This window comes from Cetorhinus maximus, chromosome 29, assembly GCF_964194155.1.
Source record: "Cetorhinus maximus chromosome 29, sCetMax3.hap1.1, whole genome shotgun sequence".
NCBI classification, from domain to species: Eukaryota; Metazoa; Chordata; class Chondrichthyes; order Lamniformes; family Cetorhinidae; genus Cetorhinus; species Cetorhinus maximus.
In genome coordinates, this window is record NC_135907.1 from 21299429 (window position 1) to 21319393 (window position 19965).

Consider the following 19965-nt stretch of genomic DNA (forward strand, 5'->3'; position numbering starts at 1 on the left):
GGCGGAAGCCAGCTAGCTGCCCGCCTACGCCACCGTTGACCAATCAGCGGCCTCGGATCCGGTGGCGCACGCCCCACCCCCCCCTCCCCCCACGTTGAGGGACGGGCGTCGTGGGCGGTGCCTTGCGCGCACCCGCGGCTTGTGCGCGCTCCTATGGGCAGGCTGTGGAGCCTCTTACCCGGCCTGTTGTTGGGCCTACAGTCTGGCCGCCGCCTCCTCCACCCCTTCCAGTGCCCACCCTGCTGCTCTCCCGCCGCCGGGCGGCTGTGGAGGGGGCCGCAGGTCCACGGAGGCGGCCAAGCGGGCCAGTGCCAGGGCCGGGGCCGGGGCCAGAGCCAGAGCCGCCAGAACTACCCGAGTAAATGTGAGGATGGCATCAACAGCCAGATCAACCTGGAGCTCAGCGCCTCCTACGTCTACCTGTCCATGGTGAGAGTCTAACACATCACAAGAGGGAATCCCAGTAGATAATCCCAGCAGGTAATCCACATCCCATCAGATAATCCCATCAAGTAATCCACATCCCATCAGGTAATCCACATCCCAGCAGGTAATCCACATCCCATCAGATAATCCCATCAAGTAATCCACATCCCATCAGGTAATCCACATCCCAGCAGGTAATCCACATCCCATCAGATAATCCCATCAGGTAATCCACATCCCAGCAGGGAATCCACATCTCAGCAGGTAATCCACATCCCAGCAGGTAATCCACATCCCAGCAGGTAATCCACATCCCAGCAGGGAATCCACATCCCAGCAGGGAATCCATATCCCATCTGATGATCCCAGCAGGTAATCCACATCCCATCAAATAATCCCAGCAGGTAATCCACATCCCATCAGATAATCCCAGTAGGTAATCCACATCCCAGCAGGGAATCCACATCCCAGCAGGTAATCCACATCTCAGCAGGAAATCCACATCCCATCAGATAATCCCAGCAGGTAATCCACATCCCAGCAGGAAATCCACATCCCATCAGATAATCCCAGCAGGTAATCCACATCCCAGCAGGAAATCCACATCCCATCAGATAATACCAGCAGGTAATCCACATCCCATCAGATAATACCAGCAGGGAATCCACATTCCAGCAGGGAATCCCAGCACATCCCAAGAGGGAATCCCAGCACTTCCAAGCAGGGAATCCCAGCAGGTAATCCGCATCCCAAGAGGCAGTCCCGGCACATCCCAAGAGGGAATCCCAGAAGATAATCCCAGCACATCCCATACAACTCAGGATCCAGCAGATCCCATTCAACCCAACACATTGCAGGATTGGAATCCCAGCAGATGCTCACTGTTCAATACATTCCAAGAGGGAATCACAGCACATCCCAGCAGGGAAAACACATACAAGGAGAGAATACAACAGGTACCATTCAACCCAACACACCCCTGGTAGGGAATCCCAGGAAAAATCCAGCACATCCCATAGAGCACAACACATCTCAACAGGGAATCCAGCACATCCAGTGGTAAATCTAACACAGACCCAATCGCAGCAGAAAAAACAGCCAATCCCATACAACATAGCATAACCCAACTGTAAAATCCCAGCACCTCCTCACTGTCGAGCATATCCCAGCAGGGAATTCCAGCAGACCCTTACTGTATAACACAATCCAGCAGGAAATCTGGAAATCCCTTACAATTTAGCATACCCTACTGTCTAGAGAAACACCAGCCAGCACATCCCATGCAATCTAGAATATTGCTTCAATCTCAGTGGAGAAACCAGCACATACCCCACAGTACCAACAGAGAAATCTAGTACATTCCCACACAATGTAGCATATCCCGCATAGCACCAGCAGAGGAACCAAGTATATCCCCTCACAATCCCAGCACATCCCATTACACAATTTCAGTGTATTCCCTCAATCCCAGTCCAAAATGTAGAATCAATTTGGGTGGAAATAAATAGCAAAGCAAAGAAGTCACTGCTGAGAGTGGTTTATAGGCACCCTAACAGTAGCTACTCTGCAGGACTGTATAAATCAAGAAATAATGGGGGGAGGGGTGGGTGCTTGTAAGAAAGTTACTGCAATAGCAGTTTAATGGGGGGATTTTAATCATATAGATTGCACAAATGAAATTGGCAAAAGTAGCCTGAAGGATGAGTTCATAGAGTCTAATTGGGACAGTTTCTTAGAACGATATGTTCTTGAACCAACCAGGGTACAGACTATTTTAGACCTGGTAATGTGTAATTAATCAGGATTAAGTATTGACCTCATAGTAAAGGATCCTCCAGGTAAGAGTGATCATAACATGGTAGAATTTCACATTCAGTTTGAGGGTGAAACTAGTCTTGGACTTAAATAAAGGCGATTACATGGCTATGAAGACAGAGTTGGCGAAAGTGGAATGGGGAAAACAGTTAAAAGGTAAGACAGTAGAGAAGCAGTGGCAGACATTTAAGTAGATATTTAATAGCTCTCGACAAAGATATATTCCATTGAGAAAGGAAGGTGCTACGAGAAGGACGCCCCATCTGTGGCTAACTAAGGAAGTTAAGGATGGTATCAAATTGAAAGAAACATGTACAATACTGCAAAGATTAGATGACCAGAAGATTGAGAAAATTTTAGAAGCCCGTAAAGGATGACTAGAGAAATAATAGGGAGAAAATGGAATATGAGAGAAAATTAGTAAGAAACTTAAAACAGACAATGAAAGCTTTACAAGAATATAAAAAGGAAGAGAGTAGCTAAAGTAAGTGTTGGTCCCTTAGAAGGTGGGACTGGGGAATTAATAATGGGAAACAAAGAACTGTCAAAGACTTTGAACAAGCATTTTGTATCTGTCTTCATGGTAGAAGACACTTAAGGCATATCAAGAACAGTAGAAGATCAAGAGACAAATGGGAGGGAGGAACTTAAAACAATCACGATTACTAGAGAAAAAGTACTAGGAAAGCTAACGGGACTAAAGGCTGATAAGTCCCTTGGACCTGATGGCCAGCATAGAGTCATATATGACACAGAAGGAGGCCCTTTTTGCCCGTTGCACCCGTGCCAGTTCTCCGCACAGCAATCCAGTCAGTCCCCCACTTGATCCCCATACCCATAAGGTCTTAAAGGAAATGGCTGCAGAGATAGTGGACGCATTGGTTGTAACCTTGCAAAATTCCCTAGATTGTGGTAAGGAGCCAGGGGAGTGGAAAGCCACAAATGTAACCACAGTATTCAAGAAAGGAGGGAGACAGAGAAAGCAGGAAACTGTAATAAAAGCAAAATACTGTAGATGCTGGAAATCTGAAATAAAAACAGGAAATGGTGGAAAACTCAGCAGGTCTGGCAGGGTCTGTGGAAAGAGAAACAGAGTTAATGTTTCGACCCCGTACAACTTCTTCAGAACTGAAGAGAGGTAGAAATGTGATGGGTTTTATGCTGTTGAAGAGAGGGGGTGGAGCAGATGGAGACTACCGTCTAGCTTTTGTCATTGGGAAAATGCTAGATTCCATTATAAAGGAGATAGTAACACATTTATGAAAATCATAATACAGGCGGAGTCACTATGGTTTTGTGAAAGGGAAAATGTATTTGACAAATTTATTAGAGTTCTTTGAGGATGTAACAAGTAGGGTGGATAAAGGGGAACCAGTAGATGTAGTATATTTGGATGTCCAAAAGTCATCCAATAAGGTGCCACATAAAAGGTTAGTGGACCAGATAAGAGCTCATGGTGGTGTGGGTGATATATTAGCATGAATAGAGGATTGGCTAACTGACAAGAAACAGAAAATCGGGATAAGTGGGTCTTTTTCAGATTGCAAGCTGTTAACTAGTGGAGTACCACAGGGATCAATGCTGGGACCTGAACTATTTACTATCTATTTTAATGACTTGGATGAAGGACTGTATTGCAGCCAGCTTTGCAGATGGTAAAACGATAGGTTGGACTGCAAGTTGTGAGGAGGATACAATTTGGAAAGGGATATAGGTAGGTTAAGTGAGTGGGCAAAAAAATTGGCAGATTAAGTGTAATGTAGGAAAATATTTGGTTGTCTTCTCTGGCAGAAAGAATAGAAAAGCAAACTATTATTTAAATAGTGAGAGACTGCAGAATGCTGCAGTACACAGGGATCTGGGTGTCCTTGTACATGAATCAGCAAGTAATGAGGTAAGCAAATGGAATGTTGTTCTTTATTGCAAGGGGGATGGAGTATAAATATAGGGAAGGCTTGTTACAGTTGGACAGGACATTGGTGAGGCCACACCTGGAGTGCTGTGTATAGTTTTGGTCTCCTCACTTAAGGTGGGATATAGTTACACTGGCAGCAGTTCAGAGAGGATTCACTGGTCTGATTCCTGGGATGAAGGGGTTGTCTTATGAGGAAAGGTAAAGTAGGTTGGGCCTATACACATTGAATTTGAGAAGAATGAGAGGTGATCTTACTGAAACAAATAAGATTCTGAGAGGACTTGACAGGGTAGATGCTGAGAGGATGTTTCCTGTCATGGGGAAATGTAAAACTAGGGGGCGCAGTTTCAAAATAAGGCCCCCCCCCCCACCGCCATTTAAGACAGTAAGGTCAAAGGGTCATTAGCCTTTGGAATTCTCCAGAGAGAGCAGTGGAGGCTGGGTCATTGAAGATGTTCAAGGCTGAGGTGGACATATTTTTGATTGACAAGGGAGCTAAGGGTTATGGGAGACAGGCAGCAATGTGGAATTATGGCCACAATCAAATGAACCATGACCTTATTGAACAACAGAGTAGGCTCTAGGGCCGAATGGCCTACTACTGCTCCTATTTCTTATCATCATGGTCATTGTCTCTCAGTCCCAGCGCATCCCACATGCAATCCTGGTGCATCCCCTATCAATCCCAGCACACCTGTTAACAAACCAGTACAGCCCCCTCACAACCCAGCAGACTTTGCAAATCCAAATGCAACATGTAATCTAGTTGATTTAGAATAAGCACAGGAGATTTGTTTCAAACCTAACAGCCTTAAATGAGGCTGAAGATTAGAAGCCACCAAGGAGTATTTATAGAGAGGACTCTCCCCTAATATAACTGAGACTAAGTCCATCATCTTTATTTAAAGTAGGAACAGGATAAAATAAAAGCAAAATACTGTGATTGTTGGAAACAAATAAAAACAGCATCCGTGGAGAGAGAAACAGAGTTAACTTTTCAGGCTGAGTTGTCATCCAAACTGGAAGATTATTGAGACTAATGATCTTTGAGCAAGGACAGAACATAAATATAGTTTGGATTGGAATTGGAAGTTATATGAATAGATAGAAACTGAACAAATTACATCAACTCACACTCCTCTCAGGTTTTTTCTTTGTAATTTCTTTTGCCCTGTTTATAATGTATGTAGGCTTGTCATGTTGTACTTATACCTTTCTGTCAGTAGAGGTGCTGCAGAGCCTCCAGTGGCAGGAGGGTGTAACAGCAGTGTGACATGTTTACACAGGCACTTTCATTGTTAAAGAAAGAACTTGCATTTATATAGCTCCTTTCCCAATCTCAGGATATCCCAAAACACTTATCAGCCAATTTGCATACAGCAAGCTTATGCAAACAATAATGAGTTAATGACTAAATACCTGGATTTGTTTTAGTGATTTTGGTTGAGGGATAAATATTAGCCAGGACACCAGGGATAACTCTCACGCTCTTCAAAATATTGCCAGTGGATCTTGCAAATCCACCTGAGAGAAAAGACAGTTTAGCCTCAGTTTAGTGTCTCACCTACTACAGTGCAGTGCTCCCAACTACAATGGAATTGTCACATCTCTGGACTGTGCGCAAACCCATAACCTTATGACTCGGGGTGAGGGCTACTCACTGAGGCACAGCTGGCACTTAGGTATTCTTATTTGCCCTGAGAAGATGGTGTGGGATTGTTTCTTGAAGCACTGAAGTTCTTGTGGTGATGGGCCTCTCACAATCGTATTAGGTAGTGAACTGTAGGAGATGGCAATGATGAAGCACAATGATTGCACAATTTTTCAGCACCATTCGCGACTCCTCAGATATTGAGGCAGTCCATGTCCAAATGCAGCAAGACCTGGACAATATTCAGGCTTGGGCTGACAAGTGGCAAGTAACATTCGTGCCACACAAGTGTCAGGCAATGACCATCTCCAAAAAGAGAGAATCCAACCATCGCCCCTTGATGTGCAGTGGCATTACCGTCACTGAATCCCCCACTATCAACATCCTCAGGGTTACCATTGACCAGAAACTGAACTGGACTAGCCATATAAATACTGTGGCTACAAGAGCAGGTCAGAGGCTGGGAATCGTGCAACGAGTAACTCACCTCCTGACTCCCCAAAGCCTGTCCACCACCTACAAGGCACAAGTCAGGAGTGTGATGTAATACCCTTCACTTGCCTGGATGAGCACAGCTCCTACAACACTGAAGAAGCTGGACACCGTCCAGGAGAAAGCAGCTCCGCCTGATTGGCACCACATCCACAAACATTCACTTCCTCCACCACCGACACACAGTAGCAGCAGTGTGCACCATCTACAAGATGCACTGTAGGAATTCACCAAGGCTCCTTAAGACAGCACCTTCCAAACCCATGACTGCTACCATCTAGAAGGACAAGGGCAGCAGATAGATGGGAGCACCACCACCTGGAAGTTCCCCTCCAAATCATTCACCATCCTGACTTGGAAATATATCGCCATTCCTTCACTGTCGCTGAGTCAAAATCCTGGAACTCCCTCCCTAATAGCACTGTGGGTGTACCCACACCACATGGACTGCAGTGGTTCAAGAGGGCAGCTCACCGCCACCTTCTCAAGGGCAACTAGGGATGGGCAATAAATGCTGGCCCATATCCCATGAATGAATGAAAACAAAAGGAAGTGTGAGGTTATGTTCGTGTCGGAATGGTGTGCACCTTGGAGGTGAGGGTGTTCTGAAATCTGCCATTATGCATTGTTCTTTTCTGCTTCAGTCCTACTACTTTGACCGGGATGATGTTGCTTTGAAAAACTTTGCAAAGTTTTACTTGGAGCAGTCGCTTGAGGAACAGGAACATGCTGCAAAGCTGATGAAGTTTCAGAACCAGCGTGGAGGCCGCATCATCCTGAAGGACATCAAGGTTAGTGGGAGGGCGATCTCTCCGTCCTCTTCTTCCCCTTCCCACCCACTTCTCCCCAGTGTTAAGAAATTTCCATCAACTCCAATGAGCCAGTTGTCTTTATTCCTAGAAACCCCACCGGGATGAATGGGGCAACGGCTTGGAGGCTATGGAGCATGCCCTGCAGCTGGAGAAAGCTGTCAACCAACGTCTCCTGGACCTGCACAAACTGGCATCCGAACAGAACGATCCTATTGTGAGTTGTGCGACCCTCACCAAATCTTGGCCACCCTGAATTGGTGTATAAACTTATTGCCCTTCGAGCAGATATCTGCGTAGATATGATCGAAATGTTCAAAGTTATGAGATGTTTGGTTAGAGTAAATAGAACCATAGAACACTACAGCACAGAAAACAGGCCATTCGTGCCAAAATATTATTCCGCTAATCCCATTGACCTGCACCCAGTCCATAACCCTCCAGATCTCTCCCATCCATGTATCTATCCAATTTATTCTTAAAACTTAAGAGTGAGCCCGCATTTACCACGTCAGATGGCAGCTCGTTCCACACTCTCACCACTCTCTGAGTGAAGAAGTTCCCCCTAATGTTCCCCCTAAACCTTTTCCCTTTCACCCTAAAGCCATGTCCTCTCGTGTTTATATCTCCTAATCTAAGTGGAAAGAGCCTACTCGCATTTACTCTGTCTATACCCCTCATAATTTTGTAAACTTCTATCAAATCTCCCCTCATCCTTCTATGCTCCAAGGAATAAAGTCCTAACCTGTTTAATCTTTCCCTGTAACTCAACTCCTTAAGACCCAGCAACATCCTAGTAAATCTTCTCTGCACTCTTTCAATCTTACTGATATCCTTCCTGTAGTTAGGCGACCAGAACTGCACACAACACTCCAAAGTTGGCCTCATCAATGTTTTATACAACCTCACCATAACATCCCAACTCCTATACTCAATACTTTGATTTATGAAGGCCAGTATGCCAAAAGCTTTCTTTACAACCTTGTCTACCTGTGACGCCACTTTCAGGGAATTATGTATCTGAACTCCCAGATCCCTTTGTTCCTCCGCACTCCTCAGTGCCCTACCATTTACTGTGTATGTCCTACCTTGGTTTGTCCTTCCAAAATGCAACACCTCACACTTTTCTGCATTAAATTCCATCTGCCATTTTCTGGCCCATTTTTCCAGTTGGTCCAGATCCCTCTACAAGCTTTGAAAGCCTTCCTCGCTGTCCACAACGCCTCCAATCTTAGTGTCATCAGCAAACTTGCTGATCCAATTTACCACATTATCATCCAAATCATTGATATAGACAACAAACAACAATGGTCCCAACACAGATCCCTGAGGCACACCACTAGTCACAGACCTCCAGTCTGAGAAGCAATCATCCACTATCACTCTCTGTCTTCTCCCACACAGCCAATTTCGAATCCAGTTTGCAACCTCTCCATGGATACCAAGTGTTTGAACCTTCTGAACTAACCTCCCATGTGGGACCTTGTCAAAGGCCTTACTGAAGTCCATGTAGACAACATCCACAGCCTTTCCTTTCCTTCTTGGTAACCTCCTCGAAAAACTCTACAAGGTTCGTTGAACACGACCTACCACGCACAAAGCCATGCTGACTATCCTTAATCGGCCCTTGGCTGTCCAAATAATTGTATATCTGATCTCTCAGAACACCTTCCAATAATTTACCTACTACTGACGTCAGGCTCATTGGCCTGTAATTACCTGGTTTATTTTGGACCTTTTTTTAAACAACGGAACAACATGAGCTACCCTCCAATCCTCCGGCACCTCACCCGTGGCTAAGGACATTTTAAATATTTCTGCCAGGGCCCCTCAATTTCTACACTAGTCTCCCTCAAGGTCCGAGGGAATATCATGTCAGGCCCGGAGGATTTATCTACCTTTTTCGCTGTAAGGCAGCAAGCACCTCCTCCTCTTTAATCTCTATATGTTCCATGACACTACTGCTTGTTTCCCTTCCTTCCTTATACACTATGCCAGTTTCCTGAGAAACTTTCTCCATTGGAGGGTTGGTAACCAGGTGACACAGATTTAAGATAAGTGGCCAAAGAAACAGAGGGGTAGATGAAGAATGAAAACCTTAATGCAGCAAGTTGTTGTGATTTGGAATGTGCTGCCTGACAGAGCAGTGGAAGCAGATTCAATGGTAATTTTCCAAAGGCAATTGGATAAATACTTGAAAAGAAAATGTTTGAAGAGCTTTGGGAAATGAGTAGGGGAGTGGGGTGAGTTAGTTAACTGTTTCATAGAGCTAGCACAGGCACGATGGGCTGAAAAGCTTCCTTCTATGCTGTACAGTTTTCTGACTAAACTTAGAAGGGGAGAACTCAACAAAGAGCATGACCTTGCCTACTTTTGCTCACTGTGGGTGGGTAAAGATTATTAAAATGTTCCGTGATTCATTGATTGTTGCTGGATAAGGAAGGGTAGCACATGAAACTCGCCCATCATTTACTTTGTAAGATGTGGACAGAAGTTCCACCCAGAAAGGGCAGAACCCCCACTTAGTTACATCCTTGCAATTATAGAAGCTGTTACCATATTAGCGACCCAGCAGTAAGCACTGAGCGGCGAATGTCATATTTCCAAACACCTTAGATTAGTTCGTACCTATCAGAAAATCCCTCTCTGGCCAATTGGATGAATTCTCATAATTTTATAACCATTCCACAGAAAGGAACAAACCTGAAGTGTGGAAATTTGATTCTCATGTGGGCAAATACAACAGCTTTCATTTATATATAGTGCATTTTACACAACAAATGCTCCAGGGGCATTAATCTGACAAGGTTTGACACTGACCCTCATGAAGGGGAGATGGTGGCGTGGTGGCAATGTCACTGGGCCAGTAATCCAGAGACCCAAGCTAATTCTCTAGGGGCACCGGTTCAAATTCCACCATGGCAACTGGTGGAATTTTAAAAATGCAATTAATAATATCTCAAGTTGAAAGCTAGCCTCAGTAATGGTGACCATAAAACTATTATTAACTGTTGTAAAAATCCACCTGGTTCACTAATGCCCAGTAGGGAAGAAAGCCTGCTATCCTTACCCGGCCTGGCCTACACGTACTCCAGATCCACAGCAATGTGGTTGACTCTTAACTGCCCTCTGAAATGGCCCAGCAAGTTACTCGTTCAAGGGTAATTAGGGATGGGCAATAAATGCTGGCCTTGCCAGCGACACCCACATCCCATGGAAGAATAAATTACGTTAGATGACCAAAGCTCGATCAAAGAGGTTTTAAGGAGCATCTTAAAAGAGGAGAGGTTTAGGGAGGGAATTGGTCTTAGGGCCTAAGCAGCTGAAGGGTTACCAGTGTTGGAGTGATAAAATCAGGGCTGCAAGAAACCAGAACTGGAGGAGAGCAAAGATCTCCAAGGGTCTTTTGTTTTGGGAGATTCAGAGTCAGGATCTGGTAATAAAGAACTATCTAACCGGTTGTGAACAATTTCTTGAAATGTGTTTCACTAATCAACTGGATAATGCGAATGAATTGAGGTTGGTTATTCTAAATCCATCGTGAGGGTCTGGTAGTAGTAGTTTTAGACCTAAAACGGGAGTGTCCCCTGTTGGTGAAGTAAGTTACAATATGGAGAGACTCTTCAACACTGCATTTTCTTCCTGTTTTAGCTGTGCGAATTCCTGGAGTCAAACTACTTGAATGAGCAAATTGAGGCCATTAAGAAGCTTGGAGATCATATTACCAACTTGAAGCGATTGGGTGCTCCTGAGAATGGCATGGGAGAATACCTGTTCGACAAGCACACCCTGGGGGAGAGCAGTTAATGATGGGTTACATTTGGCCAACTTGGCTCATTAGGGTACGGCTTGCATCTGTTAAGTCTGCCTTTCCTCATTTTCCACAAACTCATCATCCTGACTGGCCAGAAAGGGTTCCATTGTTCAACGGGGCTGTAAACCTTGCTGTCCCATGTGTTAAGTTATAGCACCGTTATTACCAAAATGGTTGTGGTAAATGCAGTGTGGCATTAAAGTGAATCCCTTGTGGTGACAATAACCCATTGGACAAGCTCTCTGGAAAGAACACACTTTGCAATCTGTTCCCAAATAAAAGCTGTTAAACCTTTACCGTTTTGCCTCTCAATGCTTCTTGGATCCACAAGGAAGACTAGGGCCCCTTTTCACACAGAGAATGTTGCACCAACCGTGCATATGGATGAACTCCTAAAGGTGCTTCAAGTCCATATGACTCTTCTTCAAAGCTTTAGCTCTGAAGTCATACAGACTCAAAATGTTAACCTGTTTCTCTCCACAGATTCTGCCAGACTGCTGAGTTTTACCAGCTTTTTCTGTTTTTATTTCAGATTTCCAGCATCCGTGTTATTTTGCTTTTATCCTAAAGGTGCTTGGCTGGGTAGCTAGTTGTCCCCCAGTAATTTGCCGAAATGACCAGCCTTCTTGGCGATCCCTCTTGCCTTTTCCTGCCTGTCATTTTTTAATATAGTGATCAAGCACAGGAATGCCAGCTTTTTCTGAACCTATTTCACATAAACCTCACGAGTACTGGGCCCACTTTGTGCTCTATTGATGCACTTGGGACAATTTAATTGGCCAAGGCTGAAATTGAACTGGAAACCTTTCTGATCTATATGGCTCTGCCTCATACCTAACAATGCACTTGGGAACTCTGCGAGGATGCTTAAAGGAACAAGATGTCTGCAATGACAACTCAAAGACATTTATATAGGAGCGTTTCACAGCTACTTAAGTACTTTAGAATCGATGTGACACTTTTGTAGGCAAATAGTGAAGCCAGCTTGTACACAGCAACAAGATAAATAACCAGATGATTGAGGGATGAATATCGGCCAAGACACCAGGAGAAATCCACCACCCTTCTCCCAATACCATGGGATCTTTGATGCCCACCTGAGAGATTTAACATCTCATCCAAAACACAGCAGCTTGGACAGTACAGCACTCCCTCAATACTGCACTGGGAGTGCCAGACAGGAGTTGTATTCAAGTCTCAAGTGGGGCTCGAGCCAACAGGTGGTGGAGGTCATAGGAAAGCAACAGGATATCAATATTGAAAAAAGATACAAGTCACTCAGAAGCAATTGGGTACTGTTAACAATGCTTTCCAAAAGTTTAGGTTTTAACTGTCTGTTCATTGATAAAGGTTTGAGCAGTACCTCCAGACATGAATGAGGTTTGCAATAGGCTTCCTGCAGTGTTACTTTGTCAAAATGTAAAATTACATTTGATTAGTAACCAACCCTAAAACACCATCTTTTAACAAGCAGTCTCAATATTCATTTACATGAATACATTAACTTTGAGGACTACTGGAGGGGGCGGGGGGGGGGGAGGGGAAGAGAAAGAAAGACAGTGGTGGTGTGATGTCACTCGACTAGTAATCCAGAGCCCAAGGCTAAAGCTCAGGGGAAACACTGGTTTAAATCCCACCACAGCTGCTGGTAAAATTTAAATTCAATTAGCTCTGGAATATATAAAGCTAGTCTCTGTAATGGTGACCATGACAATTATCATTAGTAAACCAGGATGGTTTTTAAACAATTAATAACCTTTAGGGAAGGAAATCTGCCATCAACTTGGTCTGTCCTACATGTGACTCCAGATCTCAGCAATGTGGTTGACTCTTCACTGACCTCTGAAATGGCTTAGCAAGCTACTCAGTACAAGGGCAATTAGGAATGGGCAAAAATGCTGGTCTAACCAGTGACACCCATGTCCCACGAAAGAAAAAAAAAAATGGCAAGACAACTTGTGCATTTGTTTGTTTTTGGAATGGCGCTAAACAGAATTGCCTCCTTCTAGGGAAGAGTAACCAACCCACGATTTTATTTTAACAGGACTAGAGGGCGATGGACTAGCTGCACATAGAAGGGAGATTCGTTGTTGTCCCCTAGTTTGAGAAAGGTTTCCACCCATTAGTGCATGTAGTTAAGGGTGTCACCATATAGTCACACCCATCTGCATTCAAGAATTTAGTCTGGGGTTATGAGATTAAGGTTTGAAGAATTCCTCCCCTACAATGTTCACTAGACCAAAGGAAGTGCATGATGTGTTAAATAAAGAACAACAACTTTAACACTTGACAACTTTTATTTACTTAAACCCAATTGTGCCACATTTTTAAACAATTTGGCAGTTTGATAAAAGATTACTACAAACTTCGGAACAGTGATCTTATCCTTTCCATTTGCAAACTTATTTCACAACCCAAGTTAATACCCCACTTAAAAGATATCAAAAACTGACTCAAATTCAAAAAAAAGGGTAAACATTGCCCAACAAGTGAAAAAACATCAATAGTAGAGACGATGATGGAAATGTAGGCACACTGTTGATTTCCATGTCTGATGGGTTTTAGCTGCTCTCTTCCAGGGTATGCTTGTCAAAGAGATATTCAGCCATGCCATTCTGGGGTGCCCCCAAGCGTACCAGGTTGGTGATGAAATCCCCAAGCTTTTTGATAGCCTGGACCTGCTCATCCAAGTAGTGAGTCTCCAGGAAGTCACACATCTAGGATAGAAAAAAAAAGGTCATCGTTAATATTCACGACTTTTAAACGAAAAATGAACCTAACACTGAAGTGCTTATTATTTGGACGGTGGTGGAGTATTTTAAATCAGTTCTTCTTTGGCTGTTTTAAATTAAGACAATAGTTCTCCTCAAGGAGGATTTAGGTAGTCAATTATGCTGACAAATGGAGAAATGTGAAATTTTATTCCACTCAAATTCAGCATCCACCACTTGCCAAAAGAAAAAATCTTCTGTTCGAGGTAAGCCAGTAAATACTAACATTTTACAGTCCAAAAACGACGGTGCTTCCCAGACTAAAAGTCTACAATCGACAGAGCCTCAGCCTTCCTTGGTGGGAGGGATCGTTTAAAAAAGCAAGACAGAAACCGGCCTTGGGCAGAACAAAGAGAATCAAGAGGTTGATACGTACGTGAGGGTCGACCTTGTCAGAAGCCAGTTTGTGGAGTTCGAGGAGGGACTGATTCACAGTCCTCTCCAGGTGCAGGGCGCACCTCATCGCTTCCAGACCATTGCTCCACTCATCCCGGTCAGGTTTCTAGGGAGGGGGTGGAGGGGGAAAGAAAAAGATTAGGTCACAAATTAAAACACAAACCCCTAACAACAGGAAAAAGGTCAGGGTGATGTATTGTGGTTGGGAAGCCAGCCTTGTACTAACCGACACGTCCTGCAGAATGACACGGCCCCCACGCTGGTTTTGGAATTTCATCAGCTTTTCCGCATGTTCCCGTTCCTCGTGGGACTGTTCCTTGAAAAACTTGGCGAAATTCTTCAGGGCAACGTCATCCCGGTCAAAGAAGGCATACTGGGGAAAGAGAGAGAGAGAGAGAGATAGAGATAGATAAAGTGAATCTGGAACTAAGCACAAGAAAACATAAACAACTCCCCCCCTTTTATACAACCTCGAGATTCCTCCCCCCCTTTTATACAACCTCGAGATTCCTCCCCCCACTTTTATCCAACCTCGAGATTCTGCTATGAAAAGCAAGGCTGCTGGAAATTAAACCATTGCAGTTACAACTGGTGGGAACCGCAGAACAAAAAAGAAATGATCCGCTCACCAGCTAACTGATCATTAACAGGGTTTTACAATATATAAAAAAAAACAAGCCAAGCGTTTTAAAGCTGAGATACAGCTTCCCCTTGTTGCACTCCAGCATTACACAGGCTGGTGTTGAACGGGCGGGGGGAAGGAAGTGAAATATCACGACAACAAAAAAGGTCACAACTCAACCCAACCCAACTCAACTCAACAGGGTTTCTTGCAAGATGGGGTTTAACCTAGAGAATGACCACCCCCCCCACCCAAAAACCATCCCCCTGGGATTGCACCCCCCCAGAAACGCTTGTATTAGTTTGCTTCGCCTTACCATGGACATGTAGACATAAGAAGCGTATAGCTCCATGTTAATCTGGCGGTTGATCGCCGCTTCGCAATCCTGGTGGTAATTCTGGCGGATTTGAGAAGTCATCTTGATCTGCAGCGATTGTCCAAAAAATAAGCAACAAAAAAAAAAGTTGGGGGGGGAAGAGAAGAAGAAAAGTTGGGCAAGTTGACAAAATAAAGTGTTAAAATGGCTTTTTTTTTTAAAATAGGAGGGGGGGGGATTTAAAAATACGAAGTTTGGGTTCTATTCCGTTCAAACACTGTTGAAGCAAGAATACAACCCGGATTCTGTGCTACTGTCCAGCCAGCGCCTGGTATTTATCGAGCGAGTCGCCGCCCACAAGCTTGTTACCGCCTCCCTGAGATGATTCAGCACAAAACTGGTTAACTCTTGGAGTGCTGGGCTTGTGACTCGCTGCCTTTTCCCGGACGAACCCACTGAGTGGGGTCAGGGATGAGTTTCTTACACAACGTCAGCTTGTTGGCATTGCGCCTTTTGTAAGAGGGGGAGCCCACTGATCGCCAGCCAATTGGTTTTATTGGCAGTTAAGAGATGTTGCCCCGATGCCCATCAAGACAACGGTGTCCCCACCGCCGACGCACAGCGGTGTGTACACTTGTGTGTACAAGGTGCACTGCAACAACTCCCCACAAACCTCCTTCGACCGCACCTTCCAAACCCATGACCGCTACCACCTAGAAGGACAAGGGCAGCAGACACATGGGAACACCACCACCTGCAAGTTCCCCCCCAAGCCACTCACCATCCTGACTTGGAACTATATCGCCGTCTTTTCACTGTCAACTGGGTCAAAATCTTGGAGCCCCCCCCTTCCTAACAGCGCTGTGGGTGTACCTACACCACATGGACTGCAGCAGTTCAAGAAGGCGGCTCACCCACCACCTTCTCAAGTTGGGCAATAAATGCTGGCCCACCTAGAAATCCTCACATCCCAACAAGGAATTTAAAAAAAACAATCACTGGTGCCAGTGCAAAGTGTTATCCTTGTGTTAGCCTGACTCACTTTCACCTCTGAGTATGTTCAAGTCCCACTCGAAGATTTCAGTGAATGGAAATGATTTTAAATGTGTACCCAAAAAAGGGGGTTGAAATTTCTTTTATATTATTCATTCGTGGGATGTGAGCATCACTGGCTAGGCCAGCATTTATTGCCTATGTTCAGAGGGCATTTTTAAGATTGCTGTGTGTCTGGAGTCACATGTAGGCCAGACCAGGTAAGGACGGCAGATTTCCTTCCCTAAAGGACATTAGTGAACCAGATGGGGTTTTATGACAATCATTTCATGGTCATCATTAGACATTTAATTCCAGATATGAATTCAAATTCCACCATCTGTTGTGGTGGGATTCAAGCCCAGGACCCCAGAGTATTACAGTCCAGAGACAATACCACTACGCCACTGCCTCCCCCAACACGTCTTCTGCTCTGACCCGAGACATTTACAGAATACAGTCGGCAAGCCGCCCAGTGCTCAGAGAACGCTAGAGGCCACCTGAACCAGGCAGTGAGGTGTTGAATATCCAGTGACTCAATGAGTAAGCGGAGCTTGGAATCAGCATTAACAGGTGGGCGGGGGTAAAGGGGGGTGGGGGGCAGGACTAGCTTAAAAATGGCCACAGTATATTTGTGGGGCAGGGAAGAGTGGTTCTGGTTTGGCTACTCACCCCACCCCCCCAGTGCAGTACCCATCTGTACCTGAAACTTGCAAAAGCCCGTCCTGTAAACTGCCGACACACCCTCTTTGCCTGGCATAGGACCCATTTTCACTTCATTCATTTCTTTATTTAAAATCAGCTTCCAGCGTGGCCAGGGACCGAGTTGAGGTCAGCTTTACAATCAGTCATTTTTCCAAGCAAAATATAAAAGCACAAAAACTATAGAAAAGGAGCAGTAAATTAACGTATAGGTCGGTCAGCAGTCATTAGAGTTCATTCATTTTGTCCATGAGCTATGACATTGGACTATTCTTAAATTTTGTCATTTTACATCTTAACTCAGTTATTGTTTTGACTTCTGCAGATGGTAACCAGTATGAGATTTGTCAGTGGATAACAAGTTGTTGATGGGGAGGTCTTGTGGTGCAGTGGGTAGCAGCCCTGCCTGTGAGCAAGGAAGCTCCAGGTTTGAGCCCCACTCCAGGACTTGATGGTCAAGGAAGGTGTGTACATAATGCAGCCAAACAGGTTTGACTAACAACCTGCAACACGTGCCAATGGCAGGTGGTAAGAGCGGGAGAGATTCATGGTCAGCCATGTGATGGGAAGAATGTTGGCGCCTCTACCATCACTGTCCATGGCTCCAGGCTACAACATAAGAGTTTATTTTGCCACAGCAACCTGGACTCCTTGAGTGATCTGTAATGCACCAAGTAGTGAAGTTTGGAGTTCAGCAGCAATTCTGCGAAAGAACAGCAGAGTTGATCATGTCTGCCCTCGAGTGATGCTAGACTGCACTTATGTAAAGCATCTGAATAGCTCTGGTAATCAGGGCAAGAATGACTAGGCCCTTTCCTGAACATGCGGCAAGTAGCCTCACATTCAGTTGGGGTAGATAAATTGCTGATTGCCCATTTATAGCACCACATTAAGCCTCCAAAGGGGACTAACCCTTTCCTTTCCATGTTCAACTGCCTTCTAAACAGAGCAGGTAGCAAATTTGGTTAACGTTTTGAGTCCGTATGACCCTTCTACAGAAGGGTCAAACGGACTCGAAACATTAACTCTGTTTCTCTCTCCGCAGATACTGCCAGACCTGCCGAGCTTTTCCAGCATTTTCTGTTGTTGTTTCAAATATAGGGCAATGTCAGCCAACTACCATAAAGTGTGATGGTCAGGCCACTTACTATTTGTGTTGGCTTTGGCTCAAAAGTGTGTGTCACTTTCGCCTATGAGCTACAGGTCATGGGTTCAAGTTCCACACCAGAAAGTGGAGCACAAAAGTCTAGGCTGACAGTGCAGCATTTAGTGGGTGCTGCATTGCTGGAGGAGGTGTCTTTCAGATTAGACGTTAAATCGAGGCGCGGTCCGTTTTCTTAAGTAAACAACCCCATGGCACTATTTGGAAGAAGAGCAGGGAAGGTCTCCCCCATTCCTGGCCAATATTTACCCCTCAGTGAACATCACAAAAAACAGCATATCAGGTTATTATCACATTGTTGTTTGTGGGAGCTTGCTGTGCGCAGTTTGGCTGCCACGTGTCTTACATTCATAATTGCACGTCAAAAGTGATCATTGGCTGTAAAACACATGGGGACATCCTGAGGTTGTGAGAGGTACTTTTTAAATGTAAGTCACTCTTTTTTAATAAGATATCTTTGGCAATTTGAAATTTGAAACTTGGGATGTAAAAGAGATCATGGTGTGGTCAGAAAAAGCAAGAGAGGATCTCCCACTTTTGTGGCAAGCATTTATCCCTCAGGTACTAACAGAACTGGTTAATAATGAGGTTATTATTCATTGCATTGCTGCTGGAGAGGCTTTGATTTACTGTATCTGCCTATAAAACAACAAGGCTTCACTTCAAAAATAATTAATTGGGCGTGAAGCAGTTTGAGGTGCTGTAAGGATTGAAAGACACTAAAAGTTCTTTCTTCTGGTGACAATACAGCCAAGTGGATGTGTCAGCACCAAACATAAATGTGCAGAGTGCAAAGCTGATTAATGGGTTGTAAATACTTTTGGTGGGTATGGTATGTGACTGCAAATGTGTTTAACAGCACATTTAACACAATTCAATATGGTCTATTTTATTGAGCTAGGTCTATAATTTTCAGAGTTCAAGATAAATGATATCAGCTACTGGAAGACTACTGTCCAGCCAGTGTTGAGAAATAAAGAGCTGTCAGCATGTCTCAGTGGTTCCTATCAGGGAGTCATAAGATCATGAGTTCCAACATGACTCGAGGACATGAGCACGCAACCTAAGCCTACTCTCCGGTGCAGTACGGAGGGAGCGCTGTATTGTCAGAGGTGCCATCATTTGGCTGAAATGTTAATCCAAGGTCCTGTTTGCATGTTCAGGATGTAAAAGATCCCCATGGCACTATGAAAAGAAAGAGCAGGGTACTCTTAACAGCGCCCTGGCCAACATCCATCCCTGAATCAACATCACCCAAAACAGATTAACTGGTTATTTTATCTCATTTCTAACGAGTTGTTAAACTGAGGCCCATTTTCCTTTATTTCGCAATACGCTAAAGATACAGAGTAGATAAAAGCAAAATACTGTGGATACTGGAAATCTGAAATTAAAAACAAGAAATGCTAGAAAAACTCGGCAGGTCTGGCAGTATCGCAGCTCTGAAGAAGAGTCATACGGACTCGAAATGTTAACTCTGTTCCTCTCTCCACAGATGCTGCCAGACCTGCTGAGTTTTTCCAGCATTTTCTGCTTTTGATACAGAACAGATGTCATAATCAGACTCTGTGCCATATATCATCACATAAAACAAATAAAGAATGTGCCAAAACAACAATAAAAATACCTGGAAAAACTCAGCAGGTCTGGCAGCATCTGCGGAGAGGAACGCAGTTAACGTTTCGAGTCCGTATGACTCTTCAACAGAACTAAGGAAAAATAGAAGAGAGGTGAAATATAAGCTGGTTTAAGGGGGGGGGGGGTGGGACAGGTAGAGCTGGATAAAGGGCCAGTGAGAGGTGGAGATAACCAAAAGATGTCACAGACAAAAGGGCAAAGAGGTGTTGAAGGTGGTGATATTATCTAAGGAATGTGCTAATAGGTGACATTAAGGGTAGAAAGCAGGACAAGCAAGGTACAGATGGCCCTAGTGGGGGTGGGGTGGGGGGAAGGGATCGAAATAGGCTAAAAGGTAGAGATAAAACAATGGATGGAAATACATTTAAAAATAATGGAAATAGGTGGGAAAAGAAAAATCTATA

At 44.5% G+C, this 19965-nt stretch overlaps 2 protein-coding genes across 3 annotated transcripts; one reads left to right on the forward strand and one right to left on the reverse strand.

The window, feature by feature from the left end:
- Positions 1 to 93: 93 nt before the first annotated feature.
- On the forward strand, positions 94 to 11216 carry LOC144669412 (ferritin heavy chain B-like). 2 transcript variants are annotated; one of them, XM_078531821.1, is made up of 4 exons: positions 94 to 429; positions 6944 to 7090; positions 7200 to 7325; positions 10760 to 11216. In XM_078531821.1, the coding sequence occupies exons 1-4, from the start codon at positions 154 to 156 to the stop codon at positions 10913 to 10915; spliced, it is 705 nt and encodes a 234-aa protein (XP_078387947.1). In that variant the 5' UTR covers positions 94 to 153; the 3' UTR covers positions 10916 to 11216. The 2 variants fall into 2 exon arrangements, with proteins under 2 accessions (XP_078387947.1, XP_078387948.1); XM_078531822.1 differs by lacking the exon at positions 7200 to 7325.
- Positions 11217 to 13200: 1984 nt separating this feature from the next.
- Positions 13201 to 16805, reverse strand: LOC144669413 (ferritin heavy chain-like). Its single transcript, XM_078531823.1, has 4 exons — positions 15028 to 16805; positions 14316 to 14462; positions 14070 to 14195; positions 13201 to 13639 (listed from the first exon to the last, which is right to left on the reverse strand). Exons 1-4 carry the CDS (start codon positions 15127 to 15129, stop codon positions 13484 to 13486), a joined length of 531 nt encoding a protein of 176 aa, XP_078387949.1. The 5' UTR covers positions 15130 to 16805; the 3' UTR covers positions 13201 to 13483.
- Between the last annotated feature and the right edge of the window lie 3160 nt (positions 16806 to 19965).

What these genes read in the sequence shown, in the direction of transcription:
- LOC144669413 (XM_078531823.1), bottom strand. Translation starts at nt 15,129, where the DNA reads ATGACTTCTCAAATCCGCCAGAATTACCACCAGGATTGCGAAGCGGCG. An exon ending in CTTATGTCTACATGTCCATG is followed by an intron (nt 14,463 to 15,027) that starts GTAAGGCGAAGC and finishes CTCTTTCCCCAG; the next exon opens with TATGCCTTCTTTGACCGGGA. An exon ending in TCATTCTGCAGGACGTGTCG is followed by an intron (nt 14,196 to 14,315) that starts GTTAGTACAAGG and finishes CCCCCTCCCTAG; the next exon opens with AAACCTGACCGGGATGAGTG.
- LOC144669412 (XM_078531821.1), top strand. Translation starts at nt 154, where the DNA reads ATGGGCAGGCTGTGGAGCCTCTTACCCGGCCTGTTGTTGGGCCTACAG. An exon ending in TCATCCTGAAGGACATCAAG is followed by an intron (nt 7,091 to 7,199) that starts GTTAGTGGGAGG and finishes CTTTATTCCTAG; the next exon opens with AAACCCCACCGGGATGAATG. An exon ending in CCGAACAGAACGATCCTATT is followed by an intron (nt 7,326 to 10,759) that starts GTGAGTTGTGCG and finishes TTCCTGTTTTAG; the next exon opens with CTGTGCGAATTCCTGGAGTC.